Source organism: Clarias gariepinus, chromosome 5 (genome assembly GCF_024256425.1).
Source record: "Clarias gariepinus isolate MV-2021 ecotype Netherlands chromosome 5, CGAR_prim_01v2, whole genome shotgun sequence".
In the NCBI taxonomy this organism is placed as follows: domain Eukaryota; kingdom Metazoa; phylum Chordata; class Actinopteri; order Siluriformes; family Clariidae; genus Clarias; species Clarias gariepinus.
The window spans coordinates 28,707,627-28,727,955 of NC_071104.1; the positions used below are offsets into that span (position 1 = coordinate 28,707,627).

Genomic DNA, 20,329 nt, shown 5'->3' on the forward strand with positions numbered 1-20,329 from the left:
TAGGTGAATTGTTGTTCTCAAATCGCCCATAGCGTGTGTATGTCTGTGTGCCCTAGGATGGATTGGTGCCTTGTCCAGGGTGTACCCCGTCTCCTGGGATAGCCTCCAGACCCATGTGACCTGAATACAGGATTAAGCGGTAATGACGATGATGTGAGAGTGAGTGAGTGTTATGAGCATTAAAAAGTAAGGAAAAACGTTTTGTAAAAAAAAAAAATATATATATATATATATAAAATCATGGGCTACAAAATACATAAATATTGTATATGTGCGAATGATGGAATTACTCTATGAAGCTGCTGGAACATTATCTAGAGTACCCTATACAGTCAATAAAAGTTAGTTCATTTTTAAATTTATTTAAAATTACAATTAAAAAAATACAGTAGTTGAACGTCCAAAGACTTTTGTTTTGACGTTTCTCCAGCCGGAAGTAAGCTGTATCGAGTCGTTTTATTGTTCCGTACTATGTATTATGGTAGACTACTGCCACACCGTTATAGTGTTGTGTTTAGTACACACTGTTTAGTACAGTAGTATATGTTTGCTATGGAGCCATGATGTTGCGTGTTCAGATATATGAATACTTTAGTTTGTTGTTGTAAAGGTTTTTTTTTTTTTTTTTTAATATATATATATATAACAACACATGATTTATTTCTCTGTTTTGCTGTCGACAAAGGCAAGTTAAATGCAAGCAACGGGCAAACAGGTAAAAATGATCAGTCCTTTCCTGAGTTTATTTCGATAGAGACATTTACTAACCTTTGGTGACAGTATTCGTGGGTGATTTAGGTTAAATTACAAAATATTGCTTTTGTTGTATTCATAAAGGAAGGAGAAGTGCACAAAACATTTTAGCACCCGCTTTTTACTAGCTGTGTTAGTTTATTTATTAATTATCCTACCAATAATATCTGCATGAAGCACGTCTGGAAATGTTAATCCAGTTTTCAAAGCTTTTAAAGTTTTTATTTAATCAACTTCCTAAACCAGCTCTTATTACAAATACAGTCTGATTGACATTATTTATTATTTATTTGGTTTAAAGTACTTCTTCCGTGGATTAAACCCAGGTAATTAGTATCAAAGGTGGTATCAAAAAAATTGAGACTAATTTTATAACAGACCAGCCGATGACGGCATGAAGCTGTTCGCGGTCACAGGGAGCACTGACCATCATAAGTCAGTGTGCCAAAAGACATCGTTCTGCGTACATCTGGAGCCTGGAGCCATCATGTCTTCTATTTCATCATGGACGGCAAATAACAACAAAGAGTAAACATGAAATTCTGCATGAAACTGGCAAGACGTTGGACATGATTTGGCAAGTTTACAGCGATGCTGCAATAAGTTGTTTGAGGTCTTTTCAGTGGCATGCACGCTTCAAGAGCGGAAGAATATCACTGGAAGATGACAAGAAATCGGGAAGATCTTCAATGGATCTGCTTCTGTCCACCATTCGTCCACTGCAGCTGATCCAGAATGCAACTGCATGTCTCGTTTTCAACCTTTCCAAGTTCTCCCACACTACTCCCCTTCTCTGCTCTCTGTACTGGCTTCCTGTAGCTGCCCGCATCATATTCAAAACCCTGATGTTTGCCTAAATAGCCAAAAACAACCCAGCACCTACATACCTCTTAGCTCTAGTCACACCTTTCACTGCACCTTATTCCCTCTCATCCTCCAGCACTGCTCAGCTGGTCCCACCATCTCTCAGGGATTGAGGAAGATGTGCAACTGGACTCTTTTCTGTTCTGGCACTTAAGTGGTGTAATGAACTTCCTTTAGATGTCTGTACAGCTAAGTCTCTGCCAATCTTTAAACAACGACTTAAGACATGTCTTAAGACACTTAAAAAAAAATTCCCAACAGTGTTTGACTAATAGTACTTGGTTAGTAACCCAGTGTAAGCGTCTATCCAATGATGGAAACTGCAAACCACTTTTGTAAGTTGGTCTGGATAAGGGCATCTGCCAAATGTTTAAATGTAAATGTCATTGGGCTTGACACCGAAAAATATCTAAACCATTTAAATACAAATTTTAATCGTCATTTACACAACAATATACTTGTAATAAATGAAAAATATAAAATGTACAAATATACAGTTGCAATAAAATAAAAGTATAAAATGTATAAATTATATGGAATGTGCAAAATAAGAACAGTGTTAGAGGGAAAGATATGAATTCGACATTTGGCACTTGTGCATGATGATTGCCTGAGAACATTGCTGCCATTGTCACCGTGTCAAACATAACAGTCCAGAAAATCCTCACATGTGATTAAGATCCTCATCAAGTTCATCCCCAGGCTGCTGACCCAGGAGCAAAAGGAACGTCGCAGCGAAATTTAACAAAAACTTTGACAAAACTTGAGTGTATGGGTTCGACCCTGAGACAAATCAACAGTCTTTACAGTGTAAAAGCCCATAATTTCCACGACTGAAAAAGGCAAGGCAGGTCCACAATCCAGCCAAATGCATGCTCATCGTCCTTTTCGACATTCGTGGCATTGTGCATAGTGAATTCTACTGCCAGATTTTAAGGCATCTATTTATGGATGTCTGGTGAAAGCCAACGCATCTGTGGCGTGTGAATCTCAAGAATTTTCAATACCTCTTCGTACAATAACCAAATAGTAGCTATATCCATGTGATTTTTGTGATTTCCACCACTTTAACATAAGATTATCACTTTTATACTCAGGTTCCTGATGATCTTAGCTGATATTCCATCCAGGTCAAGTCTCTGATTGTTTATAATTAAAACCCAGTTTCCCCTGTGTGCGAATCATCCTACAGATACCTTACTGAAATAATTCCTAGCACACTTATCTTATAACCATGAAACTGAAAGAACTGGAGAGTTGCCTTCAGCAAGTGGACGGGTTTAATAAACCGAAGATCCTCCTTGAACAATATCCCACTGGGCCACATATAGCAGGTAACCGCACCAGAGATGATGCACTTAATGATAACTCATTAAGCAACAAATAGTGACTGTATTAAATTGTTACTGTTTGCTGCATTTTATACTAGGCCTTACAGTATTTCTAAAGGCATCTTGCATATGCCTAAAACATTTGCTTAGTACTGTATATTTTCTATTACAGCTTGCATGCTCTACACCATGCACAACACATTTGGTGACATTAAGAACAAAGTGGTTGCTGATCTGGGTTGTGGATGTGGAGTGCTCAGTATAGGAGCCGCTGTCTTGGATGCAGGGTGAGACCTTTACTTGGATACTATTTAATGATTTAAAGTCAATAAATTACTTGACTATACCATAAAATTATTTTAACAATTATGTTTTTTTAAGACTGTGTGTAGGATTTGATATTGACAGTGATGCACTAGACATCTTTAAAGGAAACGTAGAGGAATTTGAGCTGCCAAACATTGACATGGTCCAGTGTGATGTCTGCTCTGTTGAATCATTATACACAAATAAATTTGACACCGTGATCATGAATCCTCCGTTTGGTACAAAACACAATCAAGGTAAGACAGTAGTGGATGTTGTCTCATTATTGTTCATTGTTTTTAGTCATTAGCATAATATAATACGTTTTTGGTTGTGAATGTTTTTTTTTCTTCTAACGACCACTGATTAAGGCATAGATATGCAGTTTCTCAAGACAGCCCTTTCTATGTCAAGGGGAGCAGTTTACTCACTTCATAAAACTTCTACTCGACATGTAAGTGCTTTTTTGTTGTTGTTGTTGAAGATATTACATTCTGAAATAGACAGATTCAAACAGAGCTTTGTCTGCAGCATATACAGAAGAAAGCGAGTGACTGGAATGTGAAAATGGAGGTTATCGCAGGTAATAAGTCTTCCAATTCTTTTTGGATTTTTACAATAACAGTTTAAACAGTGATAACGTGATGTAGATAAGGTCTGAGCACAATAATAACATTTAAGCTAGTTGAATAAGTTTGAATTTGGGATAACTCTGTATTCTCTTTCATAGAACTTCGGTATGATCTCCAAGCATCTTACAAGTTTCATAAAAAGAAATCGGTAAGAATTATTAAAGATTCAATTTTTATATATTTCTTTTAGCTCTGAAATTATTTAAAATTCCTATTAATAACTTGTACATTGTTTTGTATGTAATAGGATGCATTTCGGTTTCTTTTTTTCAGGTTGATATCCAGGTGGACTTCATTCGATTCACCCCAATGTAAAAAATTTAGCTGAAATAATTTTTTAATAACTTTCCTTTGACACTTTTTCTAAAGCGGATTTTAAAATGTTGCACATTTGCCTTAGTATTTCTTAATACGCGATACTTTCTGACTATCTACAGAAGATCTCATAAAAACAGTTATTTGTAGTTCCAGTGGTTTCCCACTAGATGGCACTGTTGGAATTGACGTTCCTTGCTTATCTTGCCTGGTACTCATTTTTTTGCCGATTTTTTTTTCAATGTACAATAATGATACTGAATAAAAACAACTGCAATTGTATATAAACCTTTATACACTTGTATAGAGACACTAAACATAAAATTGATGTTAACTGTATTTGGAAAAACATTCCGAATAAATGTGTGAAAAATTATGAGTATAGCAAGTGTAGAGTGTAAATTCATAGTGCTCAAAGTGTTTTCTCATTTGGATTCCAAAAGTCTATTTAAAAAATATAGAACTAACTACAGGTTGATCTTATACAAAAATAAAAAATGTATATTTGTCACATACACAGTATAATATGCAGTGAATTGCTTATATGACCCCCTGTGACCTAAAATTTAAAAAGAAAATGGAGTATTAAAAAAAAAATTAAATAAGAGAAAATTTGTCAGAAATATGTCTGATTTTGTCCAGGTAAGCTTATGTCTCTAAAAAATTTTTTTTTTAAGAGTAAGTTTTTTTAAAGAGTGCTGTAAGAAAACACATCAATCACAGTCATCCATATGGGAAATAAATTTCTGTATATAAATACAAATATAACATACATAAGGACATGAATGATAACTCTTTACAGACAGAACACACTAATACAGCCATGTGAGCGAGTCGCACTAGGTAGGTCCCCTACTATCTCCCAGCAGTCCAGTTCAGGGTCGTATCGTTCTACACTCTCCAAGTATGTGCCTTTGGAGTAGGAATAGCCACCAGTCACATAGATGTATCCATTTATTACTGCAGCTCCACATTCCATCCTTCTCTCCTTCATCATGGCTATCTGTGTCCATTTATCGCTCTCTGGGTCATAGCAGTCTGTTATGGTGCTCTGACCACCGACTAAGAAGAGTTTGTTGTTCAGTGACACTGAGCAAAGTCCATACTCTGAAATAGAAAATACAGTTGTTAACTTGATAAGTCTAGTAATAAAACTTATGCAAGCTACTTTTTTTTCTGTGGGTGAAGCTGTGTTTTATGTGGAATATGGAGCAGCACAAATTATGCATATGGAATTTGGGAAATATAAACATACTATGGCTTTTGAATTATATAATATTGTAATAGAGATTTGTTTATAGGAACATAGTACAAATGTATTTGACTATCTGATTCTTTAATGCTTTCAGAATTTATTGGGTGGATGGATGATCCTTACCGGGATGGGGACTACTTGTCGTAATGCTCCACTGATTAATGTCAGCTCTGTACGTTTGTATTTTCTCATAGGTGCAGCTCCCTCTGTATCCATAATGACCTCCGGTCACATAGATTCTATCTTGCACAACACATGCAGTAGCATTTCCAACACCTTCGAATGGTAGAAAAAAAAAAGCTGCTCAATAAATCGTTTTAATGCTGACATATTTACTACATACGAGTTTGAGTCGAGTTACACAACAGCTTCCATATCAGTAGGTATCATACGTCTATTTTTTTTTTTTATTGCTGCTTCTAATTATAGACTGTTTGGTGAAACAGAAAGGCATGTGTGGAGATGTTGCCAAATGATATGCAATGTCATGCTTGAGGTTTCCTACCACTAGTTGAGGAAGTATAACACATTGATGGAGCAGCTGTGGAAGTGGTCTCCAGCTTTAAGTATCTAGGCGTCCATATAGCTAAGGACTTAAACTGGAGCGTTAACACCTCGGGCCTGATTAAAAAGGCCCACCAGCTCCTCTACTTCCTCAGGAAGCTAAAACGAGCCGGGCTTGGAAGCCTGGTTCTGAAGAGTTTCTATCGAGGAGCGGTTGAAAGCATCATCAGCTCCTACATCACTGTGTGGCATGGCAATAGCACCGTAGCTGAGAGGAAAGCCCTGCAGAGAGTAGTTAAAGCTGCACAGAGGACAGTGGGGAGGACCCTCTATCACTGAACTGTACACTGCAAGATGCAGAGGAAGAGCCCTCCGCATGATTAAGGACTCCACCCACCCTGCACATGCTCTATTTCAACCTCTTCCCTCGGGCAGAAGGCTGAGGAGCCTTCAGTGCAAGACCACCAGGCTCAAAAACAGCTTTTACCCTGAAGCAATTAGACTGCTGAACTCTAGCCGTGCTCTGTAGGTCCTCTCCCATTAAACACAATCAAACTTTTAGTGTAATATATAACTCTATGGTGCAATACATATATATAACCCTATAAGTCGAATATACAATGTGTGCAATACAGCCTCTGAAAATGTGCAATACACTATGTATAGTTTATGTCTAATTTCCTGCATAATATATCTCTGACTGCTCTTATTTATATTCATGTATATACATAATTACACCCTCATATTTATATTACCATGCTATCTCTGTGGCTTATACGGGACCTAATTTCGTACCAGAACATGGAAGTGTGCTGGTATGACAATAAAGCTCCTTAAATCCTTGAATCCTATAAGTGAAATTTCAAGATTAATATCAACATACTGTAGCTTCTGTCGTGATTTTTAATGGTTTATTACATCTAAAAACGTCATGCCTGAAAAAATAATAATAACATACTCTGGACATGAGGCAGGGATACCCACTTAATGGAACATACACACATTCACACCCACTGTTACACTACTAGGGCACTTTAGCTACCCTAGCAAATGGATGTACTGTGCCTTGGAAAAGTATGCATAGCCCTTGAATAACCACAAATGTAAATGTATTTTATGTAATAGACCAACACAAAGTGAATTGCTAATTAGAATCTGAAAACTGTACCAATCATTTGTATTTAGCCCCTTTACTCTGATACCCCTAAGTAAAAAAAAAGTGAACCTTACTGCCTTCGTTGTGTAATTTAATCTCAACTAAAAAGGCTATTGGTTCCACTGGATTTTAGAAGTATCGGAGTAAAAAGTGCTGAATACAAATGCAACCCACACTTTCAAGATTTTTATTTGTAAAAATTTTGAAAACCAATCAATTTCCATCCACTTCACAATTATGCGTCACTTTGCAATGGTCCATCACATAAAATCCCAATAAAATCAATTTACGGTTGTAACATGACAAAAGGTGGAAAAGTTCAAAGTGTTACTATACTTTTGCAAGGCAATGTATTTTGGCAGGTGGAGGAAAAATTAAGGCATCTTTTTCTTTTTGGCATTTTTCTTACCTTGAATCATATCTGCCACAGGAAACCATTTCTTTTTTAATGGATCGTAGAATTCAGTCTCCTTAGTTGGGGCGCCCCCTGTGTACCCTCCTATGACATATATACAACCATGTAAGGGCACAGAGCAATGGTAATATCTAGCAGTGATCATAGAGGATCCCTCCGTCCATTCACCCGAGTCAACATTATAAATCCAAACTGTATCCAGTGCATCAACTGTCTCTGTCCTGTATCCTCCTGTCACATAGATGTTGGAACCCAGAAGTGAAACACTATAACTCTCTCTTGTGTAGTCAGGCATGTCCTTCCCATTGACCCACGTATTCCAAATGGGGTCCCATATGTGAATTTCTGACAACGGGTGCCAATAATATCCGCCTACGATATACATTTTTGATGTTTTTGTTTTTAATTTCTGAGTTGCATAAATTCCACTAGATTTCACAGAATGAGTGATGATAGATCGTATTTGGTGTTCATTACATTGTTTGTGTATGTCTAAAGCTGTTCTGAGATATGCATCATCCACCTCTAGCTGAATGCATTGCAGTAGAGCCAGCGTGTTTTCCTTTCGGGAACGTATGTCAAAGGTGACCCACTTCACAACAGCATCTAAAAGTGTCTCCTCCTTCCACACGTTAATGTTGTCAGCAGATAGAAGTGTGGCAATCTTTTTAAAGTCAAGTCCCAAAAACTCCTCTTGATCTATTAGCTCCTCAAATCTGCTAAGTATAATCCTCAATGCTTCACACTCCAGCATGGAGCAAACATGAAGCTCGGCAAAAGCATGCATCCCAAGGCAGTTATCAACATCCAAAAAACGCATCATGAACTCCTCACAGGCCACCTTTACTGAACCGAACTGAAGAAGATCAGCTGCTTCCAGGAGGCTTTGCACGTTAGCCTGTGTGATGCTCACTTTAGAGGTATAAACATAGTTGACCAGAGCACTCAGGATCTCTCCATCAACGCCAGGCAGATCGATGATGAGATTTGAACGTTCCCTCATATCTGAGGTGAACATAACTTTAAAGTAGGCACTACGGGCTGACAACAAGGCCTTGTGGCAGTGAAACATCTGTCCTGTACAACACTGGAGTGTGACGTCAGCAAACAGGCCACAAGCGTAGAACTCTCGAAGAGCTCCCAGGGTTTCTGATGGATGATTTTCATCACAAAATTCATATGTGTAACTTTCTCCATCCTTCGATGACATGATTTAGAATATTTAACTGGGGGAAAAGTGTGATTTTGTTATTACATATTATCAGAATACTTATAGTGACATTTTTACAAGGTCGAGTCAGCAGTGAGAGAACAAGAGGAACTACCAAGTCAAATCAGTCACCCAGAATATTTGGGCATACATACAGAAGAAAAAGCAATTTATAGTACATTAAAGAGAAGGTAACCATTTTATACAGTCTGTGGTGAACGAGTCAAGAGCTTGAGATTCAATACATTTTTTATTTAGACTAAAGAAATGGTTCTTATAAACTAGAGAGAGAGATGCTTTTTTTGACAAATTGTGTAAATATAGAAACGGTTAATAAGGCTGCCAATTACAGTACAAACTGCTGTGGAAGGAAAAACCCACCAAGCATGGGGAGAACATGCAAACTCCATGCGCACAAACCCGAGGTGGGAATTGAACCCTCAACCCAGGAGCTGGTTAAATTTTTCACACGATTTTTAACGAACCAAAATTTCTTATTTCGTTTATATTATTATTTAAATATTAATTCAATTCAAATTTAATATTATTTAATTTTAGATATACATTTCATTATGTTAAAATATATTTACATCCTGTATTTCCCCCTTAGTGAAATTTTTAGGGCAGAACGGTGAAATGAACTTTCACATGAAAGGTTGTCCTGTATTAAAACTAAAACCTAGGTCTGTATAAAATTTAAAAAATGGCTTATTTCTTTTTTCCTTCCTCACCACCATAATCAGTTTAGACTAAAGAAGTGTTCTGCAATGCTCTGCTGCCAGAACACAAAACCTTGACCTACATATTTTTGGACAAGTAATGCCTGCACATTCCTGAAAGGTGCACAAATTCTTACTTACCTCGAGTGGAGTAATGAATTGACAGATTTAATCTTCTTATATTAAAAGAGATTTAAAGAGCATGATGTGATGCATGGACCGCACTCCTCAGGCATCTCTCCCTCTCTCTCTGACAGAGAAGACAGATGGCCCCTCCATTTAGACTCCTATTTTGGTATCTGTGTATAGTTGGAGAGGCCGACCAGCTGTCACCGAGCTCTACACTATCTCGTAGATGAATGTCAGCTCCTAATTTAAACACAGTCTAAATAATGGCATTAAAAGAAGCCTATAGCCTACACCGCTCCTCTGATTCCATACACAGGCTCGGGTCTACTCTCAATGCATCAACTTAGCACTTTTCTTTTTTTTTTTTTTTTTAAAGGACTGAAAAAGACAATTGAATCATTTGTAATGCATTATTTTGCACATTTTTGCTGTGACTAATCCCTGTTCACTGGCATTATAAATTGTGATGGGATTATCCCATTGTGTCCCCTTTATGCACACAGTACACTGTTAAAGATAAAAATAACTCAGCAGTTTCCATGGCGACAGAGCACATACTGCAAATACATAATGCAATATATACTGTATATATTTAAATAATCAACATGAACATAAAAATATTTGTAATTCTGCTTTTAATTATTCACAAGATACATTTCTTGGTTACATACAGTATGCTTGTTGTTTAACCTATTACTAAACCAGCTTAGTGTTCGGGAAATGGAAATTTTCCACCAATTATGTCAAGTTTATTATTTATCAGTCATTCATTTATGCTTTATCTTCAGGAAGCGTTTACCCTGGTCAGGCTTGTAGTGGATCCGTAGCATATAATGGGTGCGAACACAACCCGACACCCTGTTTATTCATACAATCATTCACACTTGGGGGTAATTTAGAGCAGCCAATTTGTCTACTGTAATAGGTTTGAGAGGCAGGAGAAAAAAAAAAAAGAAGAAAAAAAAAAACAGGGGCGAAGAGAAATGCAAACTTCCACACCTGAGGATCAAACTCAGCAACGCTATCTGATGAATCACTGAGCTGTCAGGCCTTTACGCAAGCCATTCAACATCAGGTAAAAATGTAACATACCAAATCTGTTCTGGAGAAACTAGGGCCAAGCAGGGTGTTAATTAAACCGTGAAGGACTTCGGTTCTTCAGAACTGAGCATGAACAGTCAATTAAAGACTATTCTTTCATCTATCCACCATTCATTCATTCTTTTGTAAAAAAAAAAAAAAAAAGAAGCACTGTTTAGTCTTTTTAGTGTCAAATCTATTTATTGTGGTTCAGAAAATTCAAATGTAGCTTAAAAACCACTACACTGACAAACTCAAGCTGCCTGGCACTTAAACCAAGTTTTAAGCTTATCACAGTAACTCTATATTGCACTAACACAGGTTCCGAACCGTGTTCCAGGAGTGGCCCTGTCCGGGATATTTCGCGTTTTCCGTGCACTCAAGGCAACTGATGCAACTAATTAACAGTCCTTCTTGAATTAAAGTGATTGTGTTAGGACAGGGAACACAAAAAATGCGCAGGACACAGGGCACTTCCAGGACCAGGGTTGAGAACCTGTGAGCCAGGGGTAAGCTGTACTTGTGTTAGATAAAGATTTCCAGTCCTATGGACTCCCTGCCCTCCACAATTTCAACCTTTGCACCTGGCCAAATATGTGAAAAGCTTCAATTATTTCTCAGACAGTCTTTCAACCAAATATCCTTCTACAGCATCTGCAACATATTAACACAACTGATTATTTCAATACGTTTCTTCTATTCTTATAAAAAAAAAAACACAGGTTTGGAATGTCAGAAAACATTTATGAGAACTTTTTATACACAGAATTAACATATGTAAAGGGCATATTAGATAATTAAAGAATGCAGGTGTTTTCCTTCAGTAAAAAGCTGGATTAATTGTGAGGGGAATCCCTAGGACTAGAAAAAACCTTGGAATGCTTAAATATATTAGACACTGGAATGCCTCAGAAAGTTTCAACCAACATTCAGTTAGCAGGAACTTAGGCATGAAGTTGTGCTGCTTCTTTAACCAGGGGCATGAGAGCGCTGAAGTCTTTTAGTGCAGAGGGAACCCCCAAGCAGTACCACTGGTCACCACTAGAGGCACTGGAGGCACTGAAATGATCAATCTCAACACCCGCTGCTGCCAGCACACCTGAATAGGTCAAACAAGATTTGATTTGCCAATTTGATATTAGAGTAGAAAACGTGCAATCATGAACAAATTCAGCTAAAACTCAGTTTAATTCATTTGATATCAGTTGACTTACTGGTAACAGACGGCAGTAGCTGGGGTGAAGCTGCAGCCCTGAAAAACAGCAGGTTTCCAGTGAGAGCCACAGGCTGCCGGAACACACTGCCGTTCAGCTCCAGAAGGACTGGCACTGAAGTCTGCACTGTGCCTGTGGCTTTATAAACACTGCCATTCACTGAGGCCTCCAACACGCAGGTGGCTTTAGCTTCATTCCCATCACTGTGAGCTTTTTTAACCTGTTGAACGGTTTCATAAGAATGCAGCTAGTTGTGGAGGTAATGCTTGAAGATGGTATATTTAATATCCTTATTTTTCTAGAATTAGTATGCAAAGAAACATTTTGGAGAAAAAATTACTGATACCTACAAAATATTGCAGTCAATTAGTAAGAAATGTTTAGTGTCTTAATTATCACCAATCAAACTGTGTGGCTAAAATCACTTGGGTAAAACTGTTAAATAATCATAAAAGCTATGTTCAGATAGCAAGTCAAATCTAATGTATTTAATAAATAAATAAATAAATAAATAACTTTTACATTGATGGTCTCTATTGTAAAGAAATATCAGCTGGTTTGTTTGTTCTAACTGCAGCTACATTTACTTGTGTGTCCACATTGGTTGTCATAGTAACAACAGAGGCATTTTTTTAATATATATATATAAAAGAAGCAAATGTGTTACTATGCCTGTCTTGTTTTAGATTTTAAAATTGAGATTGTTTTTCTCACCATGTCCTTATGTATTGAATACTGCATAACAAAATAAAACCTGATTATGGACTTCTGATAAAACAGTCAGAAGAAACATCAAGGCAACAAGTCCTTACTGTAATTCCGGTCTCTTCCGCTAGGGTAAGAGCATTCACCAAGTTAAGGCCATTCTCAGAACTTTCAGCCATCAGTCCAACAACAGCTGCTGAGCTCAGGAGCTCGACTGATTTTTTTAAACACTCTCCTGAATGATTGCAAAAGAAAACACACTGATCAAAACCTTCCCATGCTGCTATTCAATACAATATACTCTATATGCAACATTTTCATAGAACTAAAAAAAGCATGTAGTATCTCTTCATAACACTAGAGGGTGCGGAAACAACAAAATACAACTCAAGACTACAAAATCCTCATGTTTCACTGGACTTTGGTGCAGTATGCCTACCTTGAGTGGTCATGTGGACTTGGTCGTAGGGTTGTTTAGAGAAGTTGCAGGCCTTCAGCAATTTGCCCAAGGCCTCACCCAGCCTGATCCACTGCTGTGACTCAGGGGTAAAGGTGCTAGCCAAGACCTGTGCATTCACCTGTGCATGCAACAAGAACATGTGTTAATCTTGGGGGGCGGGGGGAATATGCAACCATAAATGAACTTGGCCCAGGTGATAAAAATGTGTGTCGCCGTGTAAATGTGATTAAGCTCAATTAACAAGATGGCAACTGCTACTGAAGCCACTGAACACTCAGACCATTTCCCAAGTTTGGGAAGGTAACCCATGAAGAAGCTTTCTCATATTCTTTCATATGTTGCTACAGTGCCCTTGAGGTAATGCTGAGACTAGAAACTGAGAGGTTAGGCGCTCATAAACGCAACCACACCCATAACCAGCCTTGCATAGCTCAAAGTGTCTGTACTTGTTTGAACCATGCTTTCTGCATTAGCATTAATGTTGCAGACATGTTCGCATACTAATATGGATTTTTAAATTTAACTTATAATAGAGTAAAATTTGCCAGCAATTGATATCAATAGAGATAATCCATCACCATCATAAAAAAAATAAAAATATTCACATCAGATGTTCTCATGCAGAGAAAAGTCATATTAGACAGTGTAAGCTTAATAGAGAATTAACAATGGTATGGAATTATAGAACAACATAAAATTTGTCTGGCAAGAAATTCGTTTGCACGTTAAAAATGTAATACAGGTTACGCTTTGTGGGAAAAACTCACCGCTCCCACTAACGCTTTGCCTTTAACCATGTCCACAATCTGCAGTGCAATGTCTTGGCCACAGCGAGCCTGGGCCTCCTTCGTGCTAGCTCCAAGATGAGGGCAGCTAATCACGTTAGGGTGGTTAACCAGGGCCCTGTCCTTGGGAGGCTCCTAAAGGAACATCACACATCACCACCATCAACACCACTATAACACGCAGAATTACACATTAACACATTTCTTCAGACTGCCAAACTGGTTTTATTATCAACATAATCTGTAATCTATATTCATTTACTATAAAAGTGAGAGCTTTTAAAACAGAATCGTGTTCTATGATTCCACTGGATATTGATTGGGAGCCGATCTGGCATAATACTGTATATCCATTTCTTTTAAAAGTCTGGCTCTTCAGTTGATACAATAAGTTTGTTCACAGAGTTTATATAACACCATTCAAAGCCTATTTGTTAAAACTGTGCCTTGACAAAATTTGTAATTGATAAAATGAAGCAAATAGAAAATAAATAAAACAAGCTCTATTGAAAATGACACCCATATGTCTTGCCCGCTCATCTTGAGTTTGTTGGCACAATGTGGTAAATGTTCCGTCCATACTTTTAATGGTTGATATTCATTTATGTACAGGGTTACTTTTATTATTACATGATTCAGACATATTACCTTATTCACAAAAAAAAAAAAACATTAATGGCAGCATTGACCGCCTCCAAAATTACTATTTTGAAAGGTTGGTTTGAACCACATATTCATGTGTTGTCTGTCTGGCATTCTATATTTTAGATATTTTCATTCTGGAACGTGCAACAGCCAGGTTTTACAAGGCTACATCTCTAACAATTAATGTATGCACAGCTGCTATAGATTTTGTTGAAGATTTAATGATGTCATTACTTTTGGTATGTCAATTGAAGCCATGTGTGTAACTGTTAACCATTTGATATCCTCCCTTTTGTTTATGTATTTATTTTTTATTTGCTTAATATTTATTTATATAAATATAACATACTGTATATTTAACATCAACATTAATTTGTTTGCCTGTGTTCATATTTGCATATCAATTAAAAGTAATAAGCCAAAAAAAATGATGCCACTAGTGAACCAGTACAAGATGTCAGAGAATAGTCAAATAAAGCCATTCTGATTACAGATGTTTATCTGTAGTGTTTTATGTAGGTGAAGATTAAACTAGATTTGAAAATTCCATAATCAATACTGAAGACTATGCTTGTGTTACACTGATCGGTCCTATAGCTGGGAAGTACATTCATGCACAAAGGTTGAGTTCACAGCTTCTATTTTAGATCCTTAGATAAATAATCAGTCTAACCTCTACAAACACATCCAGACCTGCTCCTCCACACTGACCAGACTCCAGAGCTCTTAGCAAAGCAGCTTCATCAATGATGCCTCCACGAGCACAGTTCACCACCTTCACACCTCGCTTACATTTAGCAAATGAGGCATCATTTAGTAATCCTGCCATCAATCAAGAGACAGAGAGAGAGAGAGAGAGAACGGGCAGGAAGATCACATATTTAATCTGTATTTTAAATAATGTGAGAAAATTCAGGAGGGCTGAAGATCCTGCATCAGATATATTTCATATTTAAATAAATGACAGATGAATTAAATATTCTTGAATAATGAAAGTATGTATGTATAACAGATGGAACAGTTCTATAACAGTTATGCTGATTGTCATTAAAGTCGTTTATGTAAGCTCAATGAAGTTTGATATTTATTTCTTAAAACTGATTGTTTATTATACCTATTATATTAACAAAGTACTTCGCCAACCACTTCAATGCCCCAAGCCCTTCCAAAACACTTACCTGTAGTGGAGGGCATGAGGGGTGTATGCACAGTAATGTAATCACACTGGGGCCAGAGCTCTTCCAGTGACATCTGCTCCACTCCCCAGCTCTTAGTCACCTCTGGAGGAGTAATTGGGTCATAACCAATTGTCTGGCAGGATAAAATGGGGGACATAATTACATCGATTTGGGAAAAGCAATACCTTACTTAGATAAAACAGAACATGGATGAACCCATCATACCCTCATCCCAAATGACTGCATCCTAGTGGCCACCTCTTTCCCAATCCTTCCAAGACCAACAATTCCAAGGGTTTTGCCATATAACTCTGCACCCATAAACTGCAAAATCAACAAGATGTTCAATAAACTCATCTGAAGGCCTGACACATTATGCCCAGTGCTCAGATCTAATTAGTGATAACTGACAACACACACACACACACACACACAAGAGGACACAAAGTGTCCATAATTACAACACATGCCAAACTGCTGGTAACTGAGGTTACATACTGTAATTTATGGAAAATTACTCAAACCAGCACCTTTTTGCGATCCCAGTTTCCTGCCTTCATAGACATAGCAGCTTGTGGAACATATCTACAAAAAAAAAAAAAAATCATTATTAATTCAATTTAGTTATAATTAGGTTTAGTTTATGGGAGTTTATTGGTTGGAACAAGCTTTACATACCTTGATAAACTCATTACAAGTGCGCAGGTTAGTTCAGCAGCACTGATTGTGTTGCCACTTGGGGTGCTGTAAAAGATTTTTTAAATACATAAAAAAAAAAGCAGATGTCACATCTAGATTTATCAGAATGCTGCATAAATTCACACAGGTATGCACAAATAACTGAACAATATTGTTTAGCAAATTATACAGTATTTAAATTGCTTGATAGTTTGTCAGTTTTACGTGTTGATTTGCTTTCTATAATGCAGCTGTGACAGTGCTGCTGTTTGTACTTGTTTTAATGTGTCATCATTTTGATATTATTGAGACATTTCACATAATCTAAAACTTATAATATGCAGAGTGTGAAAGCTACATATTTAAACATTAACAGTGGGAAGCTTTCTGTACTGCTTTGCATCACTGCATTAATGTAATGTTAAAAGATTAAAACGTTTTAAAAATGTTGTGGGAATAAAACAAATCACACCTGCCTACTGTTGATCATTCTGCAGCATGAAGTGTTCTAATTCTTTACTTATCCATTTGATTATACTAAAGTTTTTGGGATAGACAATGAAATTATAACATTGCCAGAATAGATCTTTAAATAAGACTAGCTGTTTAAAAACAGCCTTTAGCTGTAAAGATTTACATGATCTTTTGGAAGTGATTACATGTCAAGAGAAGCCCACTGAACAGTCTTCCCTATGAGTTTATAAGTAAATTCTCCAAACACTGGGTGCTGAACACTTAACTACACAGCCATATTAGGTGTTTCATGTATGTGATGTACCTTTTAGGTTATTCAACATCCATTTTTTTAGCACAGTTAAATAAAGTATTCTTGAATATCAAATGAAATAAGATAATGCAAAGTTACATTTCTGTGTAATAATTATTATATTATTATTATTATTATTATTATTATTAACTATTGGTTTGGACCTAGACAGACTGAGATAAACTCAAATGAGTACCCCAAAAAGTTTTCATACACAGGAGTAATTAACATTTTATCAAAATGTATTCCAATCTTTTTAAATGAGTAGGTTGTATTAAATATTATTTAGATAGCCTTTGAGGACGCCTTTGACAAAAGAAGGGCGTTGATGCATCAGAAAAAGACACAACAAATAAAATATTTAAAAGTGACCCTTTTAAAGTCAAATTTGATGCAATGTACATTTTGTGTACAGACTAATTATAGGCAAATGAAGTGACAGCTCAAATTTGTTAACTTCCCCATTGTATGGAAACTTTTGAGCCCACACAATGCACAATGAAAAGGAGATAAATAGTCAAGTTTGCCTTGGGGAAAAGGTTTGAGGCACATTGGCAAACAGTGCAAGTGAGTGCATGACCAGTTTAAAAAAAAAAAAAAAAAAATCCCACTCAATTCCCAGCTAATGCTTTCATTACTTCATGACAATTATGCCTTTCTTGGTTGCCGCCTCCACATCCACGTTGTCCACGCCTGTTCCAGCTCGTCCAATCAGCTTCAAGCTCCCGGCGGAGTCGATGACGTCAGCGCTCACTTTGGTAGCTGACCGGACAACCAGACCATCAAAGTCCTGAAAAGTGATAAAGATAATGTTTGTGTGTATGTAATGTAATCAACCATCTATAATTGCTTTGGCAACAATGAAATAAAAAAAAGGGCCATGAAAAAAATCCCTGCTGAACTGAACTAAAAAGGTAAGTTCAGCATGACATGTCAGGGTCAGTGGTGTGTGTGATGAGGTCAAGTGAGTTGATCACAACAATTAAATTTAAATCTATTTAAAAACGTGGGGAAAAAAAATATGCTGGATTGATTGGGTAAAGAGTTTAAGTAAACTAAGTATATCAAAGGCGTTTAAAAAAAAAAAAGTGAGCGTGAGTAATGCGGTTTGGAATCCAGCCTAAACCTCCATTCATCAGAGTGAAGAGCTAATCTGTATGCAGGTCATTCTGTAAGTGTTGCTGATGTTACATCAGACAGTGGAGAAGAGGAGGAGGGAGGGGGGGGGGGCAATGGCGGGGATCAGAGTTTAGTTACAGATAAACAGGTTAGGGGATAAAAAACATAAACACATCAAAACGGTTTGATCCCCCCTAGTTTAAAGGCTTTTATGTAAGAAAAATATTAACAGCAGGTAAAACAATCATTGCATTTTCTGTCACCATTAACAGTACCTTAATCTGCGCTTTAAGCTCATCTTTGGTCATATTTGGTCTTTCAGCGACTTCAATTCCATTTTCTTGCAAAATCTTCTTGCAGCACGGATCCACGCTCTCGCTGATTAAAACGCGTTTGATTGCGACCGGAGCCATGTTTCTCATCCTGCGGGATGCAACTTGCAGGAGCTGTTTGCGCACACGTGCGTGCGCGTAAGCGAAATGATTCGGCGTCGTGATCACTGGGTGAGAGAGGGAGGAGCTTAACTAAAGAAAAAGTCACATAAAAAAAACGTAAAAAAAAGAAAGAAAGAAAGAAAATCAGACAAACACCAAATCCTAACAAGAAAAATCTTCATGAAAGTTCCTTGGATGTTGATGTGGGTACTATGAACCCCATAATAAAGAATATCTAATAAAGAAACTATCTAATAAAAGGCATAGATATGGATTTATTTCTATAAGACGGTGTGAGTTTACAAAGCTTATGACTAATCAGTCCAATGAACAGTAAGAGTGTATGGCTGTATACCATATGTGTCAAGTTGAGTGCAACATGTTTTTATTTCCTTATCACAAAGAAAACCACAAGCTATGAACAATTAATATGGAAAGTCAAATTATCAGGTCATCATGAGCTTTACTGTCTTTCTAACCATATCTGTTGTACATATAGTACACAGATGAACTAACTTCCCTCCTCCGGTTTCCTCCTACAGTCCAAAGACATGCAGAATAACTTAATTGGCTTCCCAAATTGTCTGTAGTGTCTGCAATGGATTGCTGCCTGCCCATTCGAGGGTTTACTTCACCTTGGGGGATAGACTTCAGAATTCCCCCCCAACTCCCTGTACAGGAGAGGCTGTATAGAAGATGGATGAATTAATAAATACAGTCAATAAGCATGCAAGCGCACAGGATAGGAATGGGAAACAGTGGGGTGAGTACAGGGGCGTATATAAAAGCAAAAAAAAGGGAAAATAACAGATCATGTAGTCTTGTACTTTCATGTAATATTTCAGTAAAAGACATTAACAATAGACTAAACACCAGAGTAAAAAATAGCAGTGCAGTAATGTGGTTGGGAACAAGGTCAATGTACTGTGCCCAGTAGTCAGTACAGCATGAATAATCAAAACATAAACATAAAATTACTTTAAAGTGTTGCAAATTAACAGCTTTTGGAATTTCAGTTGAAACTAAGAGCTGGTGACAAAGATGGTCATAAAATTCTAACTTCTTTTTTCAGCTGTTCTCTTCTTGGCTGTGCAAGTTTGAAAATGATAATAATAAAACTAGTTCTGCAACATACTTTATATTGTCTTTAATCCAGTCAATTTAATCCTACATAAAAATAATGTAGTGCTAGTTGTTACTTCATTGGGTGGAGGAAACAAAAAAAAACAACAAAGCAGGTTAACAAAAAGGCAAAGTAGAAGAATTTTAATAGTTGAATGAAGGGGAAACAAACACCAAAATAAAATTAATTATTGGTTTTAGGCTTAAGATGACTGTTCTAGACCTAAATAAACTAGAGCAAAATATACTATATAATAGTCCTTGTGTGTTTGTGTGTGTCATTTATCTAATCTGTTCATTAAAAAAACAGGCCAAAGACTTTAGTTAATGTTTATATGAAACACTGGAAGGGATCTGGGATTCCCTAACACAGCAATCTCAAGAGTTTGCCTAGAATGGTGAAAGAAAACAGTTTGGGTGTTAGTTTTAATTCCTGTCAGTAAAGAAAAACAATCTTAGGCTATCATGGGAACACGCCGATTGAAACTGGGTGAGATTCCTGCTCTTGTTTGACAGAAGTGTAAGGAATTTTAATATGATGAGAAGATTCATAC

General features: G+C 37.0%; 3 protein-coding genes across 6 annotated transcripts; 1 reads left to right on the top strand and 2 right to left on the bottom strand.

The window, feature by feature from the left end:
* The first annotated feature begins 3 nt into the window (after positions 1-3).
* On the top strand, positions 4-4,850 carry mettl5 (methyltransferase 5, N6-adenosine). Of its 4 annotated transcripts, none has more exons than XM_053497003.1 (8): positions 4-139; positions 2,810-2,951; positions 3,121-3,235; positions 3,330-3,511; positions 3,626-3,708; positions 3,786-3,837; positions 3,985-4,034; positions 4,160-4,846. In XM_053497003.1, the coding sequence occupies exons 2-8, from the start codon at positions 2,852-2,854 to the stop codon at positions 4,199-4,201; spliced, it is 624 nt and encodes a 207-aa protein (XP_053352978.1). In that variant the 5' UTR covers positions 4-139; positions 2,810-2,851; the 3' UTR covers positions 4,202-4,846. The 4 variants fall into 4 exon arrangements, with proteins under 4 accessions (XP_053352978.1, XP_053352977.1, XP_053352976.1 ...); XM_053497002.1 differs by lacking the exon at positions 4-139 and adding an exon at positions 465-715 and having other exon boundaries at positions 2,715-2,951; XM_053497001.1 differs by lacking the exon at positions 4-139 and adding an exon at positions 466-715 and having other exon boundaries at positions 4,160-4,845.
* Positions 4,851-4,865: 15 nt separating this feature from the next.
* Positions 4,866-9,630, bottom strand: klhl23 (kelch-like family member 23). The gene is made up of 4 exons (XM_053497000.1): positions 9,602-9,630; positions 7,526-8,757; positions 5,580-5,732; positions 4,866-5,308 (listed from the first exon to the last, which is right to left on the bottom strand). Exons 2-4 carry the CDS (start codon positions 8,739-8,741, stop codon positions 4,998-5,000), a joined length of 1,680 nt encoding a protein of 559 aa, XP_053352975.1. The 5' UTR covers positions 8,742-8,757; positions 9,602-9,630; the 3' UTR covers positions 4,866-4,997.
* Positions 9,631-10,207: 577 nt separating this feature from the next.
* phgdh (phosphoglycerate dehydrogenase) lies at positions 10,208-18,698 on the bottom strand. The gene is made up of 12 exons (XM_053497411.1): positions 18,495-18,698; positions 17,739-17,890; positions 16,335-16,400; positions 16,187-16,241; positions 15,882-15,980; positions 15,657-15,789; positions 15,152-15,300; positions 13,816-13,968; positions 13,028-13,166; positions 12,696-12,823; positions 11,884-12,103; positions 10,208-11,768 (listed from the first exon to the last, which is right to left on the bottom strand). Exons 1-12 carry the CDS (start codon positions 18,639-18,641, stop codon positions 11,614-11,616), a joined length of 1,596 nt encoding a protein of 531 aa, XP_053353386.1. The 5' UTR covers positions 18,642-18,698; the 3' UTR covers positions 10,208-11,613.
* Positions 18,699-20,329: the final 1,631 nt, after the last annotated feature.

Coding starts and splice junctions, on each gene's coding strand:
- phgdh (XM_053497411.1), bottom strand. CDS start 18,641: ATGAGAAACATGGCTCCGGTCGCAATCAAACGCGTTTTAATCAGCGAG. Junction 17,891..18,494: donor AGCTTAAAGCGCAGATTAAG/GTACTGTTAATG, acceptor ATCACTTTTCAG/GACTTTGATGGTCTGGTTGT. Junction 15,790..15,881: donor TGCAGTCATTTGGGATGAGG/GTATGATGGGTT, acceptor TTATCCTGCCAG/ACAATTGGTTATGACCCAAT.
- klhl23 (XM_053497000.1), bottom strand. CDS start 8,741: ATGTCATCGAAGGATGGAGAAAGTTACACATATGAATTTTGTGATGAA. Junction 5,733..7,525: donor TGTGGCAGATATGATTCAAG/GTAAGAAAAATG, acceptor TACCATTCGAAG/GTGTTGGAAATGCTACTGCA. Junction 5,309..5,579: donor GACAAGTAGTCCCCATCCCG/GTAAGGATCATC, acceptor TTTCTATTTCAG/AGTATGGACTTTGCTCAGTG.
- mettl5 (XM_053497003.1), top strand. CDS start 2,852: ATGAAACTGAAAGAACTGGAGAGTTGCCTTCAGCAAGTGGACGGGTTT. Junction 3,512..3,625: donor TGGTACAAAACACAATCAAG/GTAAGACAGTAG, acceptor CCACTGATTAAG/GCATAGATATGCAGTTTCTC. Junction 3,838..3,984: donor GAAAATGGAGGTTATCGCAG/GTAATAAGTCTT, acceptor TCTCTTTCATAG/AACTTCGGTATGATCTCCAA.